The sequence below is a fragment of the Rutilus rutilus genome (genome assembly GCF_951802725.1).
Source record: "Rutilus rutilus genome assembly, chromosome: 17".
NCBI classification, from domain to species: Eukaryota; Metazoa; Chordata; class Actinopteri; order Cypriniformes; family Leuciscidae; genus Rutilus; species Rutilus rutilus.
Window position 1 is genome coordinate 16,573,210 of NC_140230.1, and position 27,805 is coordinate 16,601,014.

General features: G+C 37.8%; 1 protein-coding gene across 2 annotated transcripts; it reads left to right on the forward strand.

Annotated features, from left to right (window-relative positions):
* The first annotated feature begins 350 nt into the window (after positions 1-350).
* Positions 351-27,780, forward strand: shisa7a (shisa family member 7a). 2 transcript variants are annotated; one of them, XM_084385374.1, is made up of 7 exons: positions 351-1,504; positions 13,165-15,388; positions 15,675-15,826; positions 18,269-18,334; positions 18,429-18,617; positions 20,901-25,867; positions 27,036-27,780. In XM_084385374.1, exons 2-6 carry the CDS (start codon positions 14,655-14,657, stop codon positions 21,818-21,820), a joined length of 2,061 nt encoding a protein of 686 aa, XP_084241500.1. In that variant the 5' UTR covers positions 351-1,504; positions 13,165-14,654; the 3' UTR covers positions 21,821-25,867; positions 27,036-27,780. The 2 variants fall into 2 exon arrangements, with proteins under 2 accessions (XP_084241500.1, XP_084241501.1); XM_084385375.1 differs by lacking the exon at positions 351-1,504 and adding an exon at positions 2,800-2,869.
* Positions 27,781-27,805: the final 25 nt, after the last annotated feature.

A 27,805-nucleotide genomic window follows, 5' to 3' on the forward strand; every position in this document is an offset into this window, starting at 1 on the left:
AAAAGAGGTTCAAATCTCTGTTGCACACTGTAGATATGGGCCTACTAGTCTGCAAAACAGATCGCGCTTTTCACCTGTGAGAATCTGTGTCAAGAAAACCAAATGAACTGCACCGAGTATTTAATATTTCATGTCCTCCGTGGATTGTGTGCTGTGCTTAGAGTTGATTGCATCGCTCTCCATGGTGCTGAAATGGTTATTGACGGCTGTCGTTTAGCCGGCGGCAGAGGTTCAGCATTCTGCACCACCGCAGAGGATGTGTGATTATCAACTCCAATTCATTTAGATTAGGAGTAGATTAAGTAAAGACATGTATTGCCGATTTAATCATGCATGCATTTGACTCGCTGAGTAATCTTAGTTAACTAAGGACTAATTAAAACAAAGTTGTATTTATTGAAGAGAAACACACGATGAGTATCTTATGGATGCGGGAATCAGATTAGCAGTTTGAATTATGGAAAATCTTTACAGCTACCAGGTGGTATAAATAATTTGTCAACGAGTAGTATGTATTTAAATCATTGGGCATCTTTATTTTTATTTTTATAAGTATTATGTGAAGGTTAAGCTTTTACCATAGTCTGTGGCAAAGAATAGGATATGGCTGTGTCATCATGCAGGGTTGGCTTTTTTTTTTTTTTTTTTTTTGGTTGCATTTTTTTATTTGCATTTTCTTTGCTAAATCCGTCACTGCCACATTCGGCAAACGCTATTATGTCTTTATTTCGATGCCTTACTGTTTTTCTGCAACCCATTCTTGTTTAAGGGTGTAAGGAATCAAGATTATTAGAGTCACAAACCAAATGACATCGTTGCCATGGCAACCGATCAGTGTGTCTCCCCTCAACACACACACACATACACACCATATTGCTTAGCCAGCCATAATCGTGGCAAGGATGAGAAGTAGTTTGAGAAAGGAAACACTTGAAGCGGTCTGGAATCAACGTATCAATCCCTCATCAACACCGTCTCGCGAAACCAATAAACGCACTTTTCAGCGCAGCGGACCTCTGTGAGAACACCCGCCTCATTCCACCGGTGTTTCGTGACAGAGTCGGAATGTTCTTGTGTGCACACTTTGCAGGCGGCGTCGATTAACGGCAACGTTAAGGAGCAACACAGAGGGGGAAAACATTCATGGCGCACGTCATTCTGAGCGTTATAAAAAATATATGAGGGACTTAGGCAAAGGTTATATCACCTGGAATACTTTCATAGTAGGCTACATACCGTTAACGCGCAAATAAGTTGTGCACGATCAGATAAAAATCGATGTTTTCTCTATAGTAGCTACGAACATGGAAACAACAGGGGTAGGTGAGAGAAAATCCTTGAAAGAAATTAGTGACTGTAACTGTTGTTATGTTGCCAAAAGACGAGACTATCATCAATAGAGGAGTGCTGCAACAGTTTGTGGAAATAATTTCCCAGCCATCATCGTCGCTCAGGGTTGAGTAAGATGCGAGACTGTCGTGAGGATCGACAGAATTCAGCTCAGGTAAGTCTCTCAAGTTGAACTACATTGCTGCATGTCATCTAATTGACTAATCAATCGTTCACGCGCATAGGCTATGTTTCACGCGCTCTATGTTTATCGAAGTTTCGTGGTTTGCTCTGGGGGGGGGAAACAACAACAACAAAATAAATGTTCGACATGTTCATGTCACATTTTATGTTTTCAATCATTTGCAAGCGGCCAGAGGAAGATGTTCGCACATATGTGAGTGTAATGTGGCTCCACATCACCCTTCGTGTAAACATGCATTCACGCCTACGCAGACGGCCATTCATTGCTCTCGCGCTGGTTGTCATATCCACCTACTCACCCTCGTGCGAATTACAGCTCCAGAGACACTTCGATGTACGACAGTTTCACATTCAGCAACCAGAATTATAACAAAAAACTGATATTATTGGGGAATATGACTGTAGCGAGAGCAACAAAAGTTCGATTTGTTAGGTGGGTTGCGCAGAGGACTTTTCACACAGGTTATGTTACGTTGACAGAACCACAGCCTGATGGCTTTTTTTTTTTTTTTTTGGCACGCAATAGCAACTATTAAAGTATAATTGTAGGAGAAAAGCACAGATGTACTAAACTATAGGAAATTATGATAAATCTGAGATTATTTTATCTTTGTGAATTATTTTATATACAACGCCTCCTTGTTTGTTTAGTTTAAAAGAACAGAAAAAAGGGCCAAGGCCCTGCCAAACAGTTTCAGAAGTAATAGAGTTCAGTAATGAGGTGAACCTTTGGTAAAGATAATGTGCTAGACCTGCAGATGCCATGTTTATAATTTAAATAGCATTTAAATAGCATCATTTCATCACTGCACTATAAAAAAGTATATGATACATAAGTTACGACAACATATGCTTTTACATTGCTTTAACTCGTCAAAAATAATTTAAGCAATTTTCCACTTTATTTATAAGTTAAACCAGATTCAACAAATTTTTGAGTCGGTTTAATGTAATTTAAGTTGGAATGACTTAAACATCCAAGTTGATTGTACTTAAGAAATTTAAGGCAGCAACTTTTTTTTAAGGCAGCAAATATTTATTATTATTAGTTTTAGTAATATTATTTTTATATTATAACTGGTTTCTTTATTTCAGCTCATATAAATAAAGCTGGTTTTCTTGTTTGAAAATAGGCGTAAGTGAAATTTGCTGTCCATAAGGCACCATGACAGAAGCCTTAGGCTCTCTCATTCTGTCCTATGTGATAATTACTGATCTCATTCCTCTAGATCTACAGAACTAAACATGGTCCATGATGCAAACAAAGTGCCTTTTTTTGTCTCTTTCACTTCTCATTGCATTCATTTGACAGCCCTTTAACCAGATCAAGACCATGGTAATACATTTTATAAATAATATAAATTTTTAATATGAGAGAATGATATAGATGCATAAAGGCCCAGAGTGTCACAGGGGTATGAAGGAAAAGGGCAAACCATTTGTCTTTTGAGAGAGAAGAGCGGGTTTAGGGGGGTAAAGGAGGTCTATTCATCCTATCTATCTATCATTCTCTTTCTCCTTCTCTCCTTCTATACAAGTCTGAACTACTGCAGTGCTATTCTGAGAGAGAGTGAGCTGCCTCAACCCACGCACTGAATATCACAGAGAGAGAGAGAGAAAGAGAGAGGGGGGAAATGGAGGGAGATAAAGAGAAGTCGAGAGAACATTCAAAACAGACATGTTTTGCAACAGGAACACAATGATATAGATGGAAAATAGCACGATTTCCTAAAATCAGATGAATCGCCCATGATTCCTGTGTGAACAAGCGTTTCTGACTGTTCTAGAAACTGTTTGTGAATGCGCCACATCTTCAGTGGCACATCTCTTAGAAGTCGCCCACAGTGCCTTGCTGATTGGGTGCCGTGTTCAGGAAAAGCTAATCCAGTTTGTAGAGGCGCATACTGTTTCACATAGACAAGAAGGTGTCGAAATGGCCTACGCTTTATTATAGACATGCAAATAAGAGGTTACTGTTTTTAATGTCATATAGGCTGTTCTTAGGTTTGCTCCTGTGAGGCCCACATGAATCACTCAGCGTCACACCTGTTAAAATCGCCGTTCCGTGTCTAAAAAAATGTCTTCTCTGTGAACTGTTGACAGTTGTGCGCAAAATACGATGGCGAAAAATGGAAAAAACATTCTTCCCACGTATAGGTCGCTTGTTGCACCGTATGTGCAAAATTCGTAATTGCATATCTGTCAATGCAAAGTCCTTTATAAATTAGTCCTTTCTCCATATTAATTATGCGCAAAATGGGGGCAAAACCACAAGCAGGTTATGTTCTGCTAATTAGGAATATTTTGTTATCAGCAGCAGCCATTAAGAGAATTAGTAAAAGCCTTTTTGCAACATTCATCAAGTTCCCAGCATTACATAAATAAGAGAATATTCTGACCATTCAAAAAAAAAATTTAATTGATCAAAATGTTGTATCATATTTCAGTCATCACAGTAACTAAACCTGTTTTTACATTAAAACATTTTGCCACATAGTTAAATGTAATGAATAATATAATATTTTTATACAATATCTGCATTAACTTTAATCTTAGCAGTTCTTGTACCCAGATTTATGGTCTTAATATTATGTTTGTTACTTTCCAAAATAGCTTATGTTGTTTTATTTAATAACTGAGTTTCTCTTTTTAAAATTTTTCTGGATTTGAGCCTGTGTACCAGTGTGTATTCCTGTGCCTATGTATTTCGAAATAATTCTTGCATTTTTTTTTCAGTCAATAGTTTAATAATTTAGCAGAACCAGCTTGATGCCACACTGCCACTGTAGACGTAATGCATAACCACTATTGCTAAGATGAGAGCGCAGCCTGCAGCAGCCAGGCACATGTATAATTTCATGGCTAATGCTGTATTTCTTGCAGATTTTAATGCGGCTTCTATCTGTGCAGTTTTCCTCGGTGATATCTGTGCCTCATTACATCAAAAACGTGTTGTTGGCATTAACTTATTTGATCTGCGACAACAGATTTAGTGTATTCGCTCTTTTCAAGGGCTGTGTGTGCATTTTATATACCTGTAAAATGCATGGTTGAGAGCGTGTTAATGTTTCTGTGTGAGCCAGCATACTGTCTATGTAGCACTGTATGTTCCCGGTGTTGTGTATTGTGTGTACTGTGTGCCTATGTGTGTTAGTAAGTGCTGTCACTGAATGCTCTCCATTCTCTTCCACCCACACACTGCCCTCCCACATACACACACACAAACACACAAAAGCACCTCTCCTCTGTCATACCTCTGGCTCTGTGCACTTCTGTTATGCCGTGCTCATATTTAAATCTCTACCCTGCATTTATCTCTCTTTTCTTTCGTACTTTTCCCAACCTTCTTTTATCTGCTCGATGGTTTTCAACGGGCCCCTACAATTGTGAAAAATAAAGCATATAGGTATTGATTACAGAATAACTTTAGCATAACACTGTCTCTTTTACTTCCTCTCAAACAATCTGACACATAGACATACAGTGTCAGTAAAGCATCTCTCTCTCTCTCTCTCTCTCTCTCGCTCTACCCCCTCCCTCGTGTCATGCATCATGCTATGCTCTCTGAAAAGGACTGATCACTATTTGTTCCGATTATTGCTACTATTCACTTCTCTCAATGCTTCTGATTCATAGTGACTTGTTGTAACACGTTAGACAAATGGTCATCACACCATCTCTTCTTTTCTTTCTCAGTGTCATGAGCTGAAATCTGCAGCTGTACTGCATTTAATACAAATGTTAGATTTAAGTTTAAGATTTAAGGGGTGTATATTAAATGCAATCTACCTTGTTGAATTTAAATGTAGATATTAAATCTATATCTAAATGTTAAAGTCGCTATGAAATCAATATTGTTTTTTTTTCTAAACGTCTTCTCTGATGACGTGTTTTTCGGCGCGAGGATGGGAAAACCTTTCACAATTCAATGATCCAATCAAATCCCGAAAAATAAACTCCTGCCATTTTTTCTTGTTCGAGAAGCCGTTTCACTCGGATGTACGTCACAATAGGGAAGAAAAGACTATTGCAACTTCTGTTTCATGCTGACTTTAAATATATCTGTATTCAAAGTATATTACTTTTACTGTAGTGAAGTATGTTTTTTTAAGAACTTTTTCTTCTGTGCTTAATATCTTAGTTTTTACTCCATTACACTGCAGAAAATCATAGCATTCCTCATTATTTTGACGTAAAGAAATCAAGTGCGCTTATAAATGTGGTGATGAGTTGTTTTTTTTTATGAGCCATTTTAAAATATATATTTTTGGACCTTTCAAACTGGTGCTGAATTCATAACTGCATATTAACATAGTACATTTACTATTTCTGCCATAGAAAGATATGGTAAAAAGCTAAGCATAGTATGCAGTTCCGAATTCAGCCTGGTTCACAAATCACAAGGAACGATTTATTCATTAATCTGGAATGATCCATTTGTCGCAGTTCTAAAATCTCACTGATTCAGATTTCCGGTGGAAACAACGTTTGGCCAAATTTGATTCAAAATGATCAAAGAACCAGAACTAATTTGATGCTCAGTGTGTATGTAGAGATGATTTTACCGATAAGGCTAAAACACAATAGCTTGATAGTTAGCCTTTTCTGTTAAAATTTGAAACATTTCTTAATCGATAGCTTCGATCACATGTGGGGTCCCTCAAGGTTCTATTCTGGGACCAGTGCTATTTTCATTGTATATGCTTCCTCTTGGTTTTATTTTTAAGAAATATAGCATTTCGTATAATTGTATGCTGATGACACCCAGATGTATCTGCCCATAAAGTCTGGAGATGATAAATCCGTTAATTCACTTTTTGAGTGTCTAAAAGATGTAAAATGCTGGATGAATAATAACTTTCTCCAGTTAAATAAGGAAAAAACAGAAATGATTATATTTGGCCCTATTAGCTGTGCAAATAATATAGCTGAAAACCTAGGTCCTCTGTCATCCAATCTGAATACACATGTTAAGAATCTGGGTTTTATCTTTTGACACAGAATTAAAGTTTGATAGACAGATCAATTCAGTGGTGAAGAATAGTTTCTTTCAATTGCGAAATATCGCTAAACTTAAATCTATCCTATCTTTCAGTGATCTGGAGAAAGTAATTCATGCTTTTATTTCTTCACGTCTCGATTACTGCAATGTTCTGTATCAGTGTAAGTCAGTCTTCTCTGTCATGTCTTCAGAGAGTACAAAATATGGCAGCAAGATAGCTGACAAACACAAAAAAGAGGGATCATATACCCCCTATTCTGGCCTCGTTACTCTGGCTACCAGTTCATTTTAGAATAAAGTACAAGGGACTTTTGTATACTTTTAAAGCTCTGCATGGACTGGCACCAAAATATGTTTCTGAGCTTATACATTTTAGTTGCTCACAGAGAACCAAAATCAGCTGTTCCTTGAAATTCCTCGGTCACGCTTAAAAAGTAAAGGAGATTGTGCTTTCTCAGTTGCTGTTCTTAAGTTGTGGAATGGATACCAGTGTTTATCAGATCCTCTACCTCTGTAAACATGTTTAAAGCTCGTCTTAAAGGTATAGCGGAGGATTTTCCTGAATTTTAGAAAAGAACCGCCCTCTCCACTTTTTGAAAAAATGCACATGCGCAACACTCTACCTGCTCCCGAGAGGGAACGCCTATTAAACGTGTGCACGAGAGAGCATGCACGAGCTAATCATAGCTTACATTAACTTTTACTAGCAGTGATTTTAAATGGATTTCTCCAAATAGCATGCCAAACTTTACCTGTCAAGTAGAAACTTCGCGACTGAGGCTTCAGTGGGAAGCCCAACCTGTGTTTTGAGCGCACGCCATCATGTGAATCGTGTGCACGAGCACGTACGACGGCCTTACGTAAACATATCACCAGAATGATTGACACTTAGGAGGACCAATAGTCTTGATGATCCACCCGGAAAAAGAAAATCCTCCGCTATACCTTTAAGAGGCCTTTGCTACTTTGTAAGGACCGTTAGGCTTTGATTTGATGTTTATATTAGTATTATTTTATTTATTTATTCATCTTTATATTGTATTTCTTTTCTTGTATTTTACTGTGTTTTATCTAATCCGTTTGAAATTGTACAGCACTTTGGTACACACTGTGTTTTTTAAGGAGCTTTATAAATAAACTTTGATTTGATACTGTAATGATGAGATTTTCTAATGTGTATTGAAAATGCAAATCATATTTAGGCTATAAACAACTCTAAGATGTTTATGTGCTAAAATTATGTAAGTTGTTTAAAAGCTTGTTGTATTTAATGTTCAAGACTCATTTCATCGACATATTTTGAGGTTGTTTTCACTTGTTTCACAGACTTAGTAACTTCGAATGATATCGAAAGTTCAATATTTTGATTGTGTACAGCAATTTTGTTCATAAAAACAAATAGTAGCTTTTTTGCAGATATGCATATTTAACCACTTAACTGTCAGTGTCCCGCTAGCTTTTTTATTGCCTTTTTTTTCCCTATCACACCGTTTTGAAATCGGACATTGCGTTACCAAAACCTTTTAGGGCTCCTCATCCTGGTGTCGGTGTCATGTTTATAATCAAAACATTTTCTAATCTTGACAAAACACATATTTGTTCCATATTTGGCGAGTGTTTTGTGATAGAAGTGATATTGTGACAGAATTCATTAATTTGTTACAGGAGAACGAATTTTTTTTAAAAGTCAATGGAATGCCGGTGGCACCCGGTGGCTACTTTTGTTATAGCGGTTAAAATCTCATAGGAACTTCAATTTTAAAATAAAACATGGTTTGACATCTGGCTTTGATTTTATAGCAGTTTTAGAGTAACAATTATTTTGTTTAGTACAGTTAATTTGTTTTACAGTAAACCTAACCCAGCATGTAATCACTGAGACAATGTTGAGTCAGTGTTGAGCGTTAACACTAATTACATTGAATTAATGTTACAAAGTGATGTTGTTTTTGCATCACTCTTGCACCCTCAGTTAATGGTGAGATTTCAACCAAAAATCAACGGTAATAGTATTGATTCAACATTACAAAGTGATATTTTATCAACATCACTTTTGCACCCTCAGTTGAAACTGTTGAACAAAATAATCAATAGTAATGCTACTGAATCAGCATTACACTATGCTTGATTCTACATCACCGATGCTGAATCAATACTGAAATTAACAAAAATCATCAATGGTAATATTGAATTAACGTTACACTAAGATGTTGAATCTACATCACTGCTGTTGAATCAACTCTGAAATTAAGAAAAATAATCAATGGTAATGTTGTTGAATCAACGTTACACTATGATGTTGAATCTACATCACTGCTGTTGAATTAACAGAAATAATCTTTGGTAATATGGTTTGATCAATGTTACAACGTGATGTTGATTCTAAATACATTTTGTTGAAACACTGAAAAAACAACACCTTTCCAGCAGTTGAGTCAATTTATTTTATTCAATCAATCAATGACAAAAATATATTAAAAGATCATTCTATAAAAAAAGAAAGGGGGAGAAATAGGACAAAAGCATTTCAACCTTTAAAAATAAAATTGGCTTCAGAAGTCTGATGTCATAACTACAGGTGGTCCAACGGTTCAGGTTTTTAAAAATCTGTCTTACATCAGACTACTGCCTCTTTTCCTTTGGGTTCTCTGAAATCTGAAAAAGAAGGCATGATGTTACTCAAGAACAAGTCAATTCAGTTGCCACATTCAAGAATGTTAATATACTAAACACAATATGATTCACTTTTTTAAAAAGTTGCTGAACACAAAATATTCTAACTACGATTAAAGTATCGTTAAATTCTGTTTATTTAATTTATTTTCCTGAAATCTATTAATGCTTCAATATCAAAAGAAAACACTATGGCAGGGGTGTCTGATTTTATCTCCAGCCCTAATTAAACACACCTGAGGCAACTAAATCAAGGTCATTAGGATCAATGAAAACTTCCAGGCAGGTGTTGGAGCTAAACTCTTCATGAAGAGGAACAAACACCCATGAGCTATAGCCATTAACTATATCTCAGTTCATTTTCTGTGAAACTACATAGCATTCAAGCAACAAGTTTATCTTGAAGAATCAAAGAGCTTATGTTGTTTCTATGAAAATTTCTTTAAAGGGATAGTTCAGCCCGAAATGAAAATTCTGTCATCATTTACTCACCCTTAAGTTGTTCCAAACCTGCATGAGTTTCTTTCTTCTGTTAAACACAAAATAAGATATTTTAAAGAATGTTGGTAACCAGAAAGTTGACGGTGGCCTTCATGGAAGTCAATGGCTACCATCAACTGTCTGGATGCCAACATTCTTCACTCTTTTGTGTGCAGCAGAAGAAAGAAATTCAAACAGGTTTGGAACAACTTGAGGGTGAATAAATGATGACAATTTTCATTTTGGGCTGAACTATCCCTTTGAAGCTGTAGATGTAGACCTTGATCTCTTTAAATATCACAAAATAGCCATGTCAGTCACTTTCTTAATAAACACAAGATGTTTTTTGTTATTGTGTTTCAGTGGAAACAAGCTATCAGTTACATTTCTCAAATTTAATACAGATTCAGTAATAAAATCTTAATAATCTATCTAATTACAGTGAGTAACAACACAAATCAAACGCAAATAAGCACGCACAACAAAGGAACAGAGAAATAAGGTAGATGCACCATTGTTTGAAACTGTGCTAGAGAAGTCAGTATGTCAGGTGCTTCAACAATCAAGACTTCTGTTTAGGATGCACCTGTGTTTTCTCTCTAATGAGGAAGCATTAGGCCACATTTACACATAGCCGGGTATTTAGAGAAACGAATATTTCTCCCCCTCCGTTTTCAAAAATAACATCGTGCACACAACATCGTTTTCAAAAATGTTGTCGTTTACATCAACCCGCATAAATACGCCGTCGAGCAACATCATAATTATGCCAAACCTATGGGCGGCAGTGTAGGGAGAAGGATAAAGCCATGCAAGCCAATCAGAATCCTCAAAATCGACAACAACGAATAGCACGAGCGACTTCCAGTTCCTTTCAAAACAACAGACATGGCGCGAGATTCGTTTGTGTGGACAGTAGGGCTGGTCCGAATACCATTTTTTGAGCTTCGAAGCTTCGATAGGAATTAACATCGAATATTCGAAGCTTCGGAGGGAGGGGGCTGAACATATTTTTCTCTCTAATAAAGGCAGGAATCTCATGTGTCTGTCTGTTTGCATTTAGATTATTTATCTTGCATTTTGAACCGTTCATCCAATCGACTTCACGAGTGCAGTGTCACATTTGGTGCAATATAGACACGCGAGACGTGACACGTTCAGAATTAATAAACTTTTAATACAGAACAGCGCGAGCGGGAAGCGCGCGCGCCTCACGCGCAGGGCTCCGAGAACGGACACTGCACTAGTGATACAAAACACAGCCTAATATTTTTCTGAGTAACAAATAACTCTCAAATCAGAAATCAGCAGCACAGTAATTACTGACACAGTAAAGGGTAGGCTAATATATTGTTTCTATTCTATTTCCACAATGTCAAAGCAACACGTGCTTATAGCCTACAAGCTCAGGCATGCACTTCTGCCCATACAAACACCGCTGTTCTGCGCTCTAAAATAAGAGTATTGTATTTCGCCCAAAAATGCTAAAAAAATAACCGTGTGAGAGCGTTTTAGGCTATATCATGTTATAGCCAGATATGACGACGCTTACAGCACGCGTCACCGCAGATCAGCATCTATTCATCAAGCCAACGTGCAACTAATCAAAGTGAAAGTGGGTCGCAGATGCTTTAACACACAATCAACTTCATTAAAAGTAAAGAACCGAAATGATCTTACCAGGGCTGTTGCGCGCTCTCTTATTGCGGTCTTTGATTTAGAAATTTTAGCTGACGATCAGTAAAATGCAGCTGTTGCTGGTGACGTGCACTCCATTAGGCTACATCTGCCTATAGCGCGGGATTTGAAGTTCGGATTCATATCTGTTTTGCAAAAACACATTTATGTGTTCATTGTTCATATTGACAAATCAGAGAGAGCTATCCATCTGAGAAAACGCATGACAGCCCCATTCAAGCGCGAATGGGAACCGTTTCTAGGGGGATGCCAGGTGTGAAAAAAAAAAAAAAAAATTAAAACGAATATTCGAATGTCAAATTTGAAAATCGAATACCAACCCACCGAACGATTATTCGAATACTCGAATATTCTGGTACAGCCCTAGTGGACAGACAGCGAAGCAAATGCAAACAGGCCAAAACCGTTTGCACAAAAGTAAAAATGAGTACCACCTTAACAGCATCCATGATCAAATAGTAGCCAAACAAACTCTAAACATAGGGCGCTCACATGACGTAAGCATTTTCTGGCGCATAATGTGACGTTTGAGAACCTAAAACCCCGTTTCTCCCAGTTGACACGGCAACACATAACCGGCGTTTTCAGAAATCTCCACTTTGGCCGGAGTTTTTAGAAATAATCGTTTTCTTGGATAAAAACGGCGTTTTCGTGTAAATGACAGGCCAAAACGCAGGGAAATATCTGCGTTTTCCCATCGTGTAAACGGGGCCTTAGACTACTGAGAAGTGCACATGCAAAATCAAAATTTGCGTTTACCAATTTCAAACTACAATAAATGTTTTTCAACCATTTTTCAACAGACTTGATAAAATCATGAAGGCCCACCCCTAAACCAAGCCCCCAGTGGATTAGAGCAAATCGGGTAAAGCGGTTGAAAATGCCCATTGTGGTTTGAAAACGCCCCACTGATTGAGAAACACCCACTGCTGAACACTATAATCTGCTGAGTGTCTTCTTTAAAAAGAGACCAATAGGTCTGTATTCCATATTCTTAATGTAGATTTAATTTGTAAAAATATTTTAATTAAACATAACTAACATTTCTTTTTCTTGCAGAAATAAGATTTTCTATGCTTTTGAATACTAAGTGTTTCTAACACAAGGGGAAATCAAACTAGACAGCTGTATGCCTCATGACCCTAACAACAAGCTTGAAGTATCCAATTTTTTTTAACCTAGTAACAGAGAATTATACATGCGAGGAACCAATCATTTTAGAGAAAAATGATGAAATTAATAATGTCTCCTTTGCCATGCTCCTATTTTTTTTAAATCTCTTGCATTCTTTATGTCCGTGATTAAAGCATATTGAAAGGGATTGTCTGGAGTCTGTCTGGTGGAACACTAGAGACCTTATTCCCAAGTGATCGTGTTCTTAATGGGGCGAGACTTTGTCCAACTCAGCAAGACCTCGATTAGGAGATGCGCTCGAGTATAAATTTGTAAGCGTCGATTAGGAGACACATAAGCTTGGGTGTCGATTAGGAGACGCCCCAGGTTAACTTAAGTCAAGTGCGTAGGGGAATTTCTACCACAAAACCTACAGTCCAACCCCATAAAAATCTCTTTTGTGTTGAATTCTGTGGATTCTATATTGATTGCATTAGTTGCCGCATACCTTTTTTTCTGTCACTTGCCATATGTGTCACAATGAAAATAATAGGCTGCCATGCAGATGACAAGCTAACTATGATCTTTCAAAAACTTTCACTGATCTCTCTATGTGTGTGTGTGTGCATGTAGGATGTAACATCAGTGTGTTGATTTCTTTTCAGAGGAACATCGCTTGATAACTGAACACTTCATAACTGCCAGTGGATTCCAAGATCAACCCTGCAAAAATCGTGAGGAAACAGCCATGTCCACACCATGGGATTTTAAACCATTTCACCAAGAGCAAACGATTCTCAATGAAAACTGGGCTTATCTTAAAGGCATATCTGCTGCGTGAATCTTAAGAAACTGGAAAGAGACTGGAAGGTTTACATAGTCACTCTCCTTGGAAATATTGTAAAGACAATCAGCCCTGAAAACGTTTTACGTCTTTACTGCCATCATCAGTTTTTGTGTGTTTGTCTGTGTCATCGGTTTATTGAGCATCCTCACCTAAAATACGTGAAGAAGGGCATACATTTGATGACTCAATTCATATCTGATTTCTTTCAACTATTTTGAATTTGCACACCGGATTATTCATTTGGTCTTTCTTTACATGCTGAATGAGGATATGCACATTCATTTTAGTTCAGTAATGTAGAGGTTTGCAGGCAGAGATGCTGATCAAACTCAAAATGATTCCTCATCACACTGCCCTCAAACCCTCAAAGGAGTTCACCATTCTGAGTAGTCCTGTTAACACGTAAACAAGAACAAGAAGATTAGTTTCTGAGTTTTTTTTTTTTTTTTTCACCAAGTGTATGGAAATTGTTTATACTAGTTAATAATAGTAAACATTCAGGGAGCATAACAGGTCAGGGAAATCTGCTTAAAGACTAAGTGCCATTGCTGAATGTAAGGAGTGCCCAAATAAAATAAAAAAATTTGTGAAGACAAGCAAAACTTTAGTTTACATTTTAAAGATGTTTACAGTTGCCCCTTTCTCTTAAATGAAACTTTCATCCTGATAAGTGCCAAAACAGAGAATTAAATCTAAATACTTTTAATGTACACAGTTATACTACAACTTAAATGCCTTTATGTGTCATGAAAATATTAGATATTGAAGTAATAGGAGGACAGTAACGAGAAGCCATTTTGTTTGTCTGCGGATATGTGAAATGTATACTTTTGAAGAAAGCCACAAAAGGGAATATTTGCCTTGTTAATGCATTCAAAACAGACAATTTGTTAAATATTCTTTCATTTCTGGTTTATACAGAAACTAGCCAATTGTACGTTGCCTGCTCAGAATATTGTCAGCATTTGGATTGTTTTGCATATTGTTCAGGTTTTCCAGCTATATGCTGGATGGAAACTCTGCATGATGAGAGAATAGGTGTTGTATAACTCACCTTGAAGCTGAAAGCACATAAAAATAGTGTTTTTTTTCTCTCAGATTGTGACCCTTCACATCGTACACTTTTATCAGACTTTGAGAACAGATTTGTCTTTCAAGACTGTTTTGATATAGACTCAGATTTCATTCGTCGGAGGGCTGCTACAAGAATATTTTACATACAGCACTAAGCAGGCTGTTATTACAAAATTCGCCATTGTGCGGTGGGTTGAGTCAGCGAGAGAAAATAGCAGCATTAGTCATGTAAAGATGATGCCCACCTTGGAAGCTCGAGTACGTGTCATTATTCTCTTCCTGCTAATCGCTGTCCCACTTAACGTTTCCTCGGCGAGCGTCCCGGGCCCCTCCAGAAACGGAACAAATGGGCCCATCACCATCACCCCGACGCCCAGCCCCAGATCTCAGGGTAGGGGCTTTCTTTACCCCCTTTCTAAAAGCGGTGGCAGTATGCGAGGGAAGTCCATGAATCGTCGGCCAAAGCAGCCAGCTGGAGTGGCAGAAATGCCCCTCCGGCCGCTGCCTCAGACAATGCTGCCAAAGAATGTAACGACTGATGCACTGAAGGCCCCTTTCGGAGCAGCGAAGGTAGCTCCGCCTCCTCGCAAACTGGTGGAAGTGGACGTGTGTCGAGGTTATTATGATGTCATGGGGCAGTATGACCTCACCTTTAACTGCTCCAAGGATGACTTCATCTACTGCTGTGGGACCTGCCATTATCGATTTTGTTGTCCGGACCGCACTCGAAGGCTGGACCAGAACCTCTGCCACAACTACCATTCCCCTGTGTGGGCCAATACAGCGCCCCCAGCGACCAGGCCCCCACTGCCTGCTTATCCGGACCTCAGCCGTATCGAACAGAGCAACAACACCGTCTACGTCATCGGTGGAGTCATCTCGTTTACTGTGGCAGTGGCAGTGGCCATTAAAGTGGCGTTCCACAAGGCATCACGGCAGCCTAGGAACCGAGAACTCAACATGCCCAGGTAAGACTTCATGACTAAAAGGATGTCAAATTGACCTTAAATTGTATTCTCTAGATCAGTGTGGATTTCAATCCTGGTCCTGTGGACCCATCGCTCTGCACATTTGGTATGTCTCTCTTATCTGTCACACTTCAGTTCATGGAGTTCTCACCTAATGAGCTGATGATCTCAATCAGGTGTGTTCAATAAGGGAGACATACAAAATGTGTAGAGCGGTGGGTCCCCAGGACCAGGATCGAAAACCACTGCTCAACAGACTAATCATTTCTACATCCTTCCCTGTCAGGGCTCTTGTGGAAATGTTGCGTCACCAGTCGAGTCCAGTTCAAGAGGGAGAGAGAAACAACAGCGTAGCCTTGGGAACTGGAGGAGGAGAGGGGACACTAGGACGACCCCCGAAAAATCTATATCCCACACTACAGAGTAAAGATAACAGACGTGAGTGGAAAACTCCATAATCTCCATATGCCGGGGAAGACGCCCCCCTTAAGAACAGTGTGCATTTGAATTAACTATGAAGATATGTAATATATAAGTAGCAAAAAACTATTCATTCAGATTGATGATTTAGTTAGCCTAATTACCCTATATATTATGATGAATAATGATGAGGTTTGAAATGTACATCTTATATACATTATTAATAATCCAATAAGTCCATCATAGTTAGAATGTTGTTAGGGGGTAACAGTTTAGGACCCAAGGACCAGATGTTTGAAAGAAGACCCGGAGTCAGAATTATAATAAATTGAAGAAAAGTTTTACTGAAAATAGTTTGCAGTTTCATCAGCAGAAGTCGGCTTCAAGACTCACACAGGAGTTCGTAGGCCCGCCCCGCTTACAGTTACAAAGAACACAGCAGTTATACCCTACACCAAGGTCTAAGCTACGTCCTTGCTTCAGGTTGCAGTTTCTGATTGGCTAAGAAATAGATAAACATAGTAATTTTCCACACATATACAGATAGACTGAAGCATATCTCCATCGATTAGGCAGCTGACACTCGGACCCTGAAGTCAGGCACATCGTGACCACCTTCCAGGTTGCAGATTTTGGTTGCTGGGTGCTAACATGTCCCGAACAACAACTCAGTCAATCTCCAATAATGCCAGTGGTTCCTTAACATGTAACCAAGAAGACTAACACACACACCGACACACAGCTTTTCCAAGGTTGGATTTGGCCAGGCTCTAACTATAAACAGTAGAGTCGTCTCAAAACATCAAGATAATACGTTATTTCTCTCAAGGAGAGCTACACTTTAGTCTAACTGGAAAGTTAGGCTTTAACAAAGAAATTGTCCCTTAAACTATTGGCTTCAATGACCCCTATATGTTTTAACACGTTGAAGACCTTTCTCAGACACAAAACAAGTCCCTATTTCATTTCTGGAAGCCAGGCTAAATAAGCAAGCACTGTTACTGCATTCAGATATCAAATACTGACATTAAAGAATACATGAAAAGAACATTTCAGTAATCACACTGTTAACTTCTATAACAAAGTAAAATCTCCAGAGAAGTCATTCAACTCATTTGATATTTAGAAGGAAAAATATTGATTAATACCTTAAGACTCGATTGAATGATTGAATTAAATTATAAAACAACAGCAACAACATGCCACTGTGGGAGTTCTGCCCCATATTTCAGGGGGACATTTTACCCCAAAGGGTTCACATTTAAAAATGAAAACAAACTATAAAAACAATATTTGTTATCATACACACCATCATGCTGAATTTGTGTATCCACATATCACCCATTAACAAAAAAGCCATAAAAACCTTTAATATGAAAATTAAATTCACAGGTGACCATCATTTAGTGATAAAAAGTAGGCACTCCAATAACTGTTCAAATGTAAGAAAACTCACAAATAGTGATGTTCAGATGATATATCAGGAATAATAATCTGCTATAGCATCTGCTAAATGTATACAATTTTCACTGTAAAAAATGATATGATCAGTTAAGTTATGTTAACATATACAAAAACATTTTCACATTGCTTTAACTGATCAAAATAAGTTAATAATTAGCCATTTTCAACTTTTTTATATAAGTTATAATAGATTCAACTAATTTTTATGTCAGTTTAATGTAATTTAAGTTGAAATAACTTAAACATCCAAGTTGATTGAACTTATCAATTATTATTTTATTTTTTTTACAGCGTTGTGACATCAATGGTTTAAAAGAAAATGAAATGTCTAATGTTTTATCCAGGTTTTCTGTGACTTCAAATCAGCAAATTGCAGTCATTTCAACTCGTTTTGTCTAGTTGAATCTTGTATAACTTAAAAATGAAATTGATATTGGTTAGTAATGAAAAAAACTAAACAACAAAAAACATATCTCCATACAATAATGTTGCCATTATTACAGTATTTGACTTTGCATGAAATCCTATTTCTACATGCATAAAAAGCCAATTAGTTAATATGAAATTAATATTCAATGATTTTATTAAATTTGCACTAATTTTACCCTCATGGACCTTGTTGCAGTTTGCAGGTATTGTTGCATTATATGTCATACAGAGTTCCTTTCATGTTTCCATCTCAGCTTGAGTCTTGTGAACGACAAACTGTATAAATTCAGGACAACAAAGGAACAGGGAAAAAGCAAAAGCCAAATGATGAAAGGGCATTTGTTAATTATTTAGCACGAAGCTGTATATGATGGCATTAGAATGAACAGACGGCGAAAAATTTTCAACACATTGTGGAGCTAGAAAGAGCTTAATAGGGCAACATTTATAGTATTAGATGGATAAATGTGTTTTGTAAATTTATACTAAATGTAAATTAGTCGCAAAGACATGCACATAAAGGCAGAAATCCATAAAACATGGGTGTGCCTTTTTTCTTATTCACAGTGGGGAATATACAGCATAACTTCATCCATACCACAGGCTCCAGTCCCAAACATACAGCCACCATCGGTAGGTAAAACCAACAATTCTACATAGTTGTATATTCTGAACTGCTGAGTTTGAAATAACCTCAAGGTCCATCATTGCATATGTGTCTTTAAAGAGCGTGGATCACGTATGAACAACATGCAGATGGCCACCGGTGGCACATTGAAGCCCAGTAAGCATACTAACGCCATGAAGCCCCAGCCGTCCTTCCATCACTCCCTACATAACCTGGCACAGCTGCCACCCTCGTATGAAGCCGCCATGAAGCCTGAGATCAACAGATACTCATCTCTCAAGCGTCTGGGTGAGTGCTTTATTACCATTGGAGAGGAAGATTCTTATCTTAAGGAAATTATGTTTTGTAAGAATTACATAAAAGGTTGGCATGATTGCTTTCTTATTATAGCCAACATAATTTTAAAGGCATAAAGCCAGTTTAGAAGCAATAAGGAGAAAAAGATGGACGAATATCAAAAACAGTGTGACATTTAGTACTGTTGTGTTTTGAAGGAGAAATTACCTGCTCGATGATGAGGACATAGTCTCATGTGGGGCTCAGAATGTTGCGGAAAATTATCTGTACGCTTGGGTTTTTATTTAAAGCAATGTCAGTGTTTCACTGGATAGCTTGGGAGATATAAATGTTTGTGAAGGTCATTTTAATGAGGGCAAACCATAGCAAAGCACCCGCAATCTTGTACAGACGCATAAAGCCTTAAGGCCTCTCTCTCAGCTAGACATCAAACCTCCTGGGAAGTGTGAGTTACAGTTGGATGACAAGAAAGTTCTGCACAGGCGAAGGTTATACAGGCTGATACAATGACTCAGACTTAATCAGCCGAAAGATGAAATGGCTCAAGGTACAGGATAAAATAGGATTGTATTAATATTGTTAAATTAATGACTCACATTAAACACACAGTCCTGGGATGGACGTTGAAGAAATTATATTAAGAGTTAAGTAGGTTGTGATGAACCTTTTAATGACATTCTAGCTTGTAGCTCAAATCCTGTAAACATTTTTAGCTGTTTATCCATTTTTATTTGGGATACACAGTATATTGATACCATATTGGTTATTGGCCAATATTATGGCGCTTTTCCACTACACAGTACCAGCTCGCCTCGGCTCGACTCGACTCGACTCGGCTCTGTTTGGTTTTCCACTGTGTAAAAGTTGTACCTGTACCTGCTTCCAGGTACTTTTTTTCGTACCACCTCCGGCGAGGTTCTAAGCGGGCTGAGGCGAGCTGAGGCGATACTAAAATGTGACGTGAAAACACGGCAGACTGCTGATTGGTCAGAGAGAATCGTCACTATTCACTGCGTCATCATTGCACGCGCCAGACGGAGTATCCTGAATAAAAAACAGCAAAAACAAAAAACAAAAACATCCAAAAACAGCATACACTCGATTTCCTCCTTTGCCCTGTGTGTGTGTGGTAGCGGGTGTGTCTCGCGCGTCTCGCGTAAAAGATTAAGTCATGGCAGTTTCCTGCGGCGTCGCTATGACGACCAGGTACTATTGTGGAGGTACTATCTGCAATGTAAAACGGAGCGAAAAGCGAGCCGAGCCGAGCTGAGTCGAGGCGAGTCGAGTCGAGTCGAGCTGGTACTGGTAATGGAAAAGCGCCATTTGAGAGTAATTAGTTATCAGTATTGGTAACGTTATTCTTCCATCTAGATTGTGCTTGTCGTCATCTAATGCTTACCTAAAGTTAATCTTTAAAAACACAGAAAATTTACTTAGTGTAGTGTTAATAATAAACACTTTTAAATGTATTCTTAAAGGGGTGGTTGATTATGATTTCACTTTTCTAACTTTAGTTAGTGTGTAATGTTGCTGTTTGAGCATAAACAACATCTGCAAAGTTACAATGCTCAAAGTTCAAAGCAAAGGGAGATATTTGCTTTAAAAAAAAAAGAAGCTTTTTAAGGACTACAACAATCGCCAGTTTGAACATAAAAGGCTAAAAGTTTTTGAAATTTTCAGTGCATATCTGTGTGAGCTAATCTTAGCTGCTAAGGACACAAGCTGTTGTAGCTCCGCCCCCTGTGCCAGGAGCAGCAGCTCATATGCATTTAAAGGAACAGACACAAAACGGTGCGTTTTTGCTCATCCTCAAAAAGTGACAATTTTAACATGCTATATAAAAATATCGGTGGGGTATTTTGAGCTAAAACTTCACATACACACTCTGGGAACATCAAAGACTTATTTTACATCTTGTGAACAGGACATTATACCACACCTTTAAGCAAATCTCAAAATTAATAAATAAATTCACATTAGAATGATTGTTTTTAGTGTTTTCTCATTATTAGAGTCAATATGAAAACACTAAAAATGAGAAAACAAACAAATAAAGTCTTGATATTGGACAGATTTTTGATTTTGGTCATTTATTGGTCAGTATCAGCTATTTCAATTACTGAAAATGACTGAAAATTAATTACTTTTATAAATGTATTACATTTTTACAAATTATATATTATAGAGATTCTATATAATTCTATATAAGATTCTATCTTCTCTTTTCTTGCCTAATTTTCGGCTCTTTTTAAACATATTTTCCTCCACCTACAGAGAAAGGAGGATTGGAGGAATATTCAGGTTACTGTACCACCAAACGGAAGCCCAACAACGCCCCTCCCTCCTTTCATTCCTCCCAGCATCACCTTCCCTGGGGTGGCGACTACACGCTGGGGGGAAGAGGCACGCTTCCCAACCGTGCCACTCGTCCTCGAATACCTCATCCGCAGTCTGCTCCAAGCCACACCCCGAATCCTTACCCTCTGGAACCCCCGGAATCAAAGCAAAATCAGAATTACGATACGCTTTCCAAACCACCACGTCGCGTCAAGTCAACGGACCAGCTCCTTGCCCTTGCCGACGGCAGCACCTTATCAAGGCTCTCGAAGAACCAGCAGCATCAATACTACAAAGCCATGGCCACTGCATCAAAGAACTCCAATAACCAGAACACCCTGAAGAAGTCCAAGGAGAGGCTGCTGATGTCACCAGACCATCTACAGGAGGAGATAGGCGGGGATGAGTATGGCGGAAGCGGGATGGGTCTGGGAATGGGCGACTACACGGGCGGAGGGGGAGGCGGAATGGTGCCCACCCTGCCCCGCGTCAGCCACCAGAAAGCTCAATCGCAGCAGAATGTTTGTGCCACGCCATCACTCGACCGTCACCACATGATCAAGATGAACTCGCACCCGACGTCGGGGCGAGAGCAGGAGCGGAATTCGGCTGCGATGTCAGGTCACCTGGGAGGAGGCGGGGTTGGAGGAGTGGCATGGGGCGACATGCCAGGAACAGGAGTTGTCATGGGAACAGGGACTCTTGGTGGACACAGTGCCAGGAGGCTTGCATTTGCAGCTAAAAGGCAAAATACCATTGAACAACTTCACTTCATCCCCGGTGGAGGGGGAAGTGGAGGAGGAGTGGCATCCAACCAAGGGGTTAGAACAGGAAGCAAGAATGAGGTTACTGTGTGAGCAAGAGGCTGGAGAGGGTAAGAAGGGAATGGAGAAGATGGGTGAGAGATAGACTGTGTGAAGAGTTGGAGGATGGTAAAGGGACTGTGGGAGAGAGAGAGTGGGCGGAAGAGGGAGAGAAATAACGAGAGAAGAGAGAAAAGGAGTAGGAGGATGGTAAAGGAATAAGAGAAACAGATTTTGAAGTAGGGGGCCACGAAGTGGCAGAAACTACGCAGAGAGCGAAGTGGCACCATATTTTTACATATACATATTGTATATAGTGGCAAATTCACAACATAAGATTAGATAACAATAGTTATAAGTCAGGTTTGATAGAGCTTCAAAGTTTTTGTGCTTTTTACGTTCATGAAATTGCCGCTATAATTATGATCAAAGCTGCCATATACAACTATTTATTTGTGTACATTTTGCCTATAAATCTACCGCATAGAATATCAATAGAGTGTAATATAAATTCCACATGATGTGGACATTTTTTTCAAATCTTTATGTCATGTTTTTATCCTCAAATATCTTACATTATTACACATTACAGATATAGCTGCTATGGAGCCATATATTTCAGAGAATGGCTTTTATCTTATAACTATGATGGAACTACTGGGAGACTAATAATTAACATCTGCATAAGAGGAACCAGTTGAACGTGGAGCGCTCATCCCAACTGATGAATTGCAAAGCTACTTACAGTTGGACAAACGTAATGCTGGATCTTATCTCTTTTTAAACCCTAATCCACTTCTTCATAATGAGGAAGTGCGGCAGGGTTTTTACAAGGTATGTCAAAAGGAATTATGAAATTGAACAATTGGAGGAGCATATCCAAAAACTCTGAAGAATTTGATGAACTCATTTGATGAATTAATTTTGAATACCGTAAGATAAACAAAGTAAGCCTTATGTTACACCTGCATCTTATTCAATGTGAATTTAATATGGATGTACCAAGTGAGTTTCTTTTCAATTTGTCTAGGTGGAATCCTGAAAATAGTACACAAGAAGTTTCCTCAAGTTTGCCCTTCAGTACATCACTGGAGATTGCTTTGAACTATCGATGAAAGCCATTCTGGGACACAATTGGGCAGAAAAGCCCAGATGAAAACCAAGAGAAATGTCTGACAATCATCTTTTTTCTCCATCTTAAAAAGACTCATTAATGATCAATGGCACTTTGTTTGGATTCTGAGCCACCACTTTCTACAATGTCCAAGTGCTGGGATTTGCATGGGAGATTCATCATAAGGGACGCTGGACTACCAAAAGCACAAGAATACATTCGATTTATGTAATGCTGGGTACATACACATTTATGCTCCTCTTAGGTATACTGTGTAGACAAACGGTTCACCTTAAGCTATTAAATATGGATCTGAGATGAAGACGACGACTCAAGAGTAAGGGCACTCATCAATGTATTTGTATGTTATGATATTCTGGCATAAAATTAGTGCATAACATGGCGGTACCATTATCTCGCTCAGGTGTTGGTTGGCATTTGCATAAAGACAAACCTCCTGGACTGCTTTTTGAATCTCCATGTTGAAGCCATGTGTATATGCTGTTAAAACTGAGACTCTGCGAACAGTCTGAAGATACGGGCATGCCAAAACAGCTAACCTGTATTTTTCGAATCTGCTGTTACCGAGATATGACCACGACACGTCATACCTAATATCTTCATAACCAATAACGCTTATCAATATTAAGGGCTATACAACACACTTGCGTTAGTGGTAAAGCTGTTACCCACAGCTTAATCATTATTCAATGATAATAATCTCATTATTTACCAAAAAAAAGATATTAAAATAGTAAATATTATGATGAAAAATGTAAAGTGAGATTGTTCGCAGAAGAGCCAGATAAAATTTACTATATGGTTCTGGCCTCTGAGAAATAGAGCTCATTTTACCAATGAAAACTAATCAATTTACATTGTAAAACCACCAACTGGTATTTTGTTTTTGTTTTTTTTTGTCATCGACTTTTAACCTCTTGGTTAATTTTCAGTGTAATGAAATTGAACAGTATAAGTTACGGACTATTTGAATATTTATGCCTCCCAGTAAAAGTGTTAAGGAGTAGTTTATATCACATCAGCATCAGGATTGGTGGTAACACATTCATTTAACTTTTCACTGGAAATAGTGTGTATCTTAATGAATTATGAATACAACTTAAAGACAATCTTCCTAACAGCTCTGTAATACATTGGTGTTTGTTATTGTCATTACTATGACAGTTAATATTATGGTTATTGGTGAAATTTCTTCTTGTTGTTATGGTTATCTTATGATTATGATGGTGATTTTTTTCCTCTGTGGTTTTAGTGTTTACTTGTTTTAGATATCTTTCTCATTAAATTCTTTTGAAATTATGAGTAGAAAATAGAAAGCACAAACATCAAAGCCACTCATTGTTTGCCAATTCTTCATGCATTCCTGATGATGAGGAGTGCCTTCGAAAATTTCTCAGTGTGATGTCACATTGTAATTGTTCTAAGCCTGCAAATGTCATTACTTGTTGCAGAGACATCACAAGGGGTTTATAAATGATGTCATAGGATGTATGTTGTATGTGTGTAACCGAATGTCTTTTTGTTAAGTGAAATTTCAACTTTTTAATGTTTCTTTCAGGGACAATTAGAACAGATGAATCAATTTAGTATTTTCTTTGTCATAAAAAGTCTGTAGCAATGTCTGTTTTGTATTCACAAGCCATAATTATGAAAATGTTTATGAAATTTATTCACAAGGCATATTACTGCAGAAAATAACAAACATTGGATGTGCAAATAAAGCCCTGAAGCATTTTAAAAGGATGGTAGCTTACAATGGAATGAGCATTGGTTGCACAAGCAAAGCGGGACAGTGAAGACTGCAACCCTTTGGGAAAACACCACTGAGTTCATGTCTTGAAATGTTTAAGCACAAACATAGAATTCATTTTTGGGTAAATCACTTCAAATCAAACATTATAATTATTATTATGTAACTATTATAACAAATGCCCTGAAATAATAACATATAGGCTACACTGCATTCTCAACTTGATTTCCATACAGGTTAAATTTCACCTTTGTAAAATAAAGTCAAATGATGAAACTGTCGCCTCGAATGTCTGATGACACAGGTCAAAAGAGAAACAGAACGTTTAAATTATTCCTAATGTCAGCATTTACTATATAATGTTTACAAACTTATTTTCCATGAAGCATCAGACTGGATATAAGCAATTCCAAGGCAGCCATTTTGATAAGGACCAGCCTTTGAATTTGAGCTGCCAGGATGTAATAAAATGGCCACTGTAAGAGCTTTTAAGATACAAACAAGCTGCTAAAGAAATCATAGAATATATGAATAACGAATTTAGAACATTATATCAGGTATATATTCGCCGAGTTGTAATTTGAATTTACCTCATATTTTACGAGCTGGCTAACATGCCAAATTTGACTGCGCAACAACACCGAAAATGCTTACTTGAAAGCTAACCGCAAATATCACACAGCTAAAAGGCAGACAAATGATATCGTTATTAGTAGCTCCTATCATTAAGGACGCTGATATTATGAGTGCGCTAGTTTCAGACACAGTACTGCCTCCACCACATATACAAAACATAGCGGACTGAAGACGGGGTAGGCGGAAGTGTTCCAAGGTCCGGAAACGACTAATGTTAAAATCACACACGTCACTCGTTCCTCTCTAAAACACCAACATAGACCGTGCAAAATATTTTAGCCGACAAAAAAAAAAAGGCAAACGCAAAATAAAAAAGTATTCGGTCGTAATACCGTTTGATGCATTTTTCACAGGATATAAGTACGATAAGTGCATCTGTTTTAAATTATAAGGGACACTCGGTCTCATGCTATCGCACCACGGTTGCAGTGGAAACAGAGTCTGCTAACTAGCTGTAGCTAGAAGGCTAACCACTGGAAAACAGCGCAGAGCTGCTGGGGTACATGAACGAGGGGGGCAGGGTGGGCGAGAGTATAGCAGGCCCCGTTCATCTTGACCAGGCTAAAAGATGGATGCGTAGGTAAAAAGGCCTATTTTATTGTCTCGACTATTATTTAATTATGCCTAATTTACTTGCACAATAATACAGTTTTGCTCATGCATTATCTGGCTTGCTGTGTTAGGTCGCGCATATCATGACGGCAAGCTAAGTCGTGTCCCTTTGCTAAATGTGTAGTATTAGCCAGCTGTTTTGCATGCTAGTTGTTTCACATAGCCCCAGCGCTAAAAGATTTCGCGTCCATTAATACGCAGAATATATATTTTTCAAGCACTATTGACTTTTGAAGTGCATTTTCCCCATCGTAGACAATTTTCCATTAATCCCAGGAGTCTGTCGAAATGGACCTTTTCTTTAGTGATACGCGATGCAATCGGAGGATGTAATAATTGCATGAAATTCACCTCTACCCCTGACGATTCACACTGCACTCAGCATCTTTTCCGCACAATGCTAACTGCTCAGAATGTAAGATGAAGTGATAGAAAACACTCGCAACGTTTCAATATAAGAGAACCGTGTAAATATTTGGATATGTGTCTTAACTTACTGTTTTCATTGCGCATATCGTCTGAAAATGTATTTTACAGTAGCCTACTTTTGTTTAGTATCGTGTTGTGACTGTAAAATGTCATTCGTCAAATGCATCGATACTAATCAGAGAGTATCATTTGAATTGTTGTTAATATCTGTCATTTAGATGATGCTGATTGATAAGATTAATTAATGTTTTATATCTTGAATACAATGTATTATTACAGAATGAATTATGATTGGTTAGATGTGGTTCACTAGAAATAAATATGGGCTCTGGTTTCATTTTTTTTATTGTTTCTGTTATTATGAGTTCTTTTATTTTGCTATTGAAGAATGGAAATGGACAAAAATGAAAACATGGAAATGTCTTTACAATGTTTTAGTGAAGGGCCAAAGTTTTTCAATAATTTGCCAATACTTTCATAATTATTCACACACACATAAGATTTTATGTGTATTAAAAAACAAACAAATATTAAAACGTCTGCTGTAATAAACTGTCTGCCTGTTGTTGTTGTTGTTGTTAATCAAAAACATTTAGCCTATGTGTTTTGAGGTTTGATGGATAATGTTGTTTATTAAAATAATTGTATCAGAGATATTTATTTAAAATAAGTAATTTAACATGTTGCTCCTTTTTTTCCTCTCACAGTGAGAAGAGGAGTGGCAGAAAGAACATTTTCACAGCCCCCAAGAATGGTAGTGGAGGATTTTGCTTCCAACTATGGAAAAAAAAGAAAAATATACTAATTTAAACTTGGAAACAGAGATGTAAGCCGCATGTGGATTAAGAATGAATAGATATTCAATGTAATAAAACCTGCCCATGGGATTTGAATGGATCCATCCATGGTCATGAACTGAAAAATGTAACCAAGCAAATGGAAATATTTCAATGAACTCAAACTACATCAAGCACTTTTAGTGCAATTGCCAAAATGTGAAAACATAATTGCATCTTGTGCAATTGTGGCATTGTTCTACCAGTCCATATGTCTTTGCTCTCTTATGGAACATTCAGACTGAAATATTGATTTCGAAGGTGAACTATCCAGAATAACTGTGATTATATGGATTCCAATGTGAAGCCAAAAGGGAGTTGAAGTTATTTCATAAGTGACAAATCCAATGGAAAACAGCTTTTTGCAGAAATAACACATTCATGTAACAATGAATACAAAATGTCCTTCTCAACTACTTGCCCAAAGAATGAAAAAGTGGGTGCCCGCTTTAAATGAAACAACACCAGTGGCATAAGGAACATGTGAGATAGCACTGTTTTTGAAATTGCTTCTGCTGCTGATTACAACTAGTAGGAAAGCATCAAATACATTTTGTTGCTGCTCACAGAGCAGAAGGTGTTGCAACTGCGCACCCATGTATCAGTAACTGGGAGATGTTCCAGTTTGGAAAATACAATGT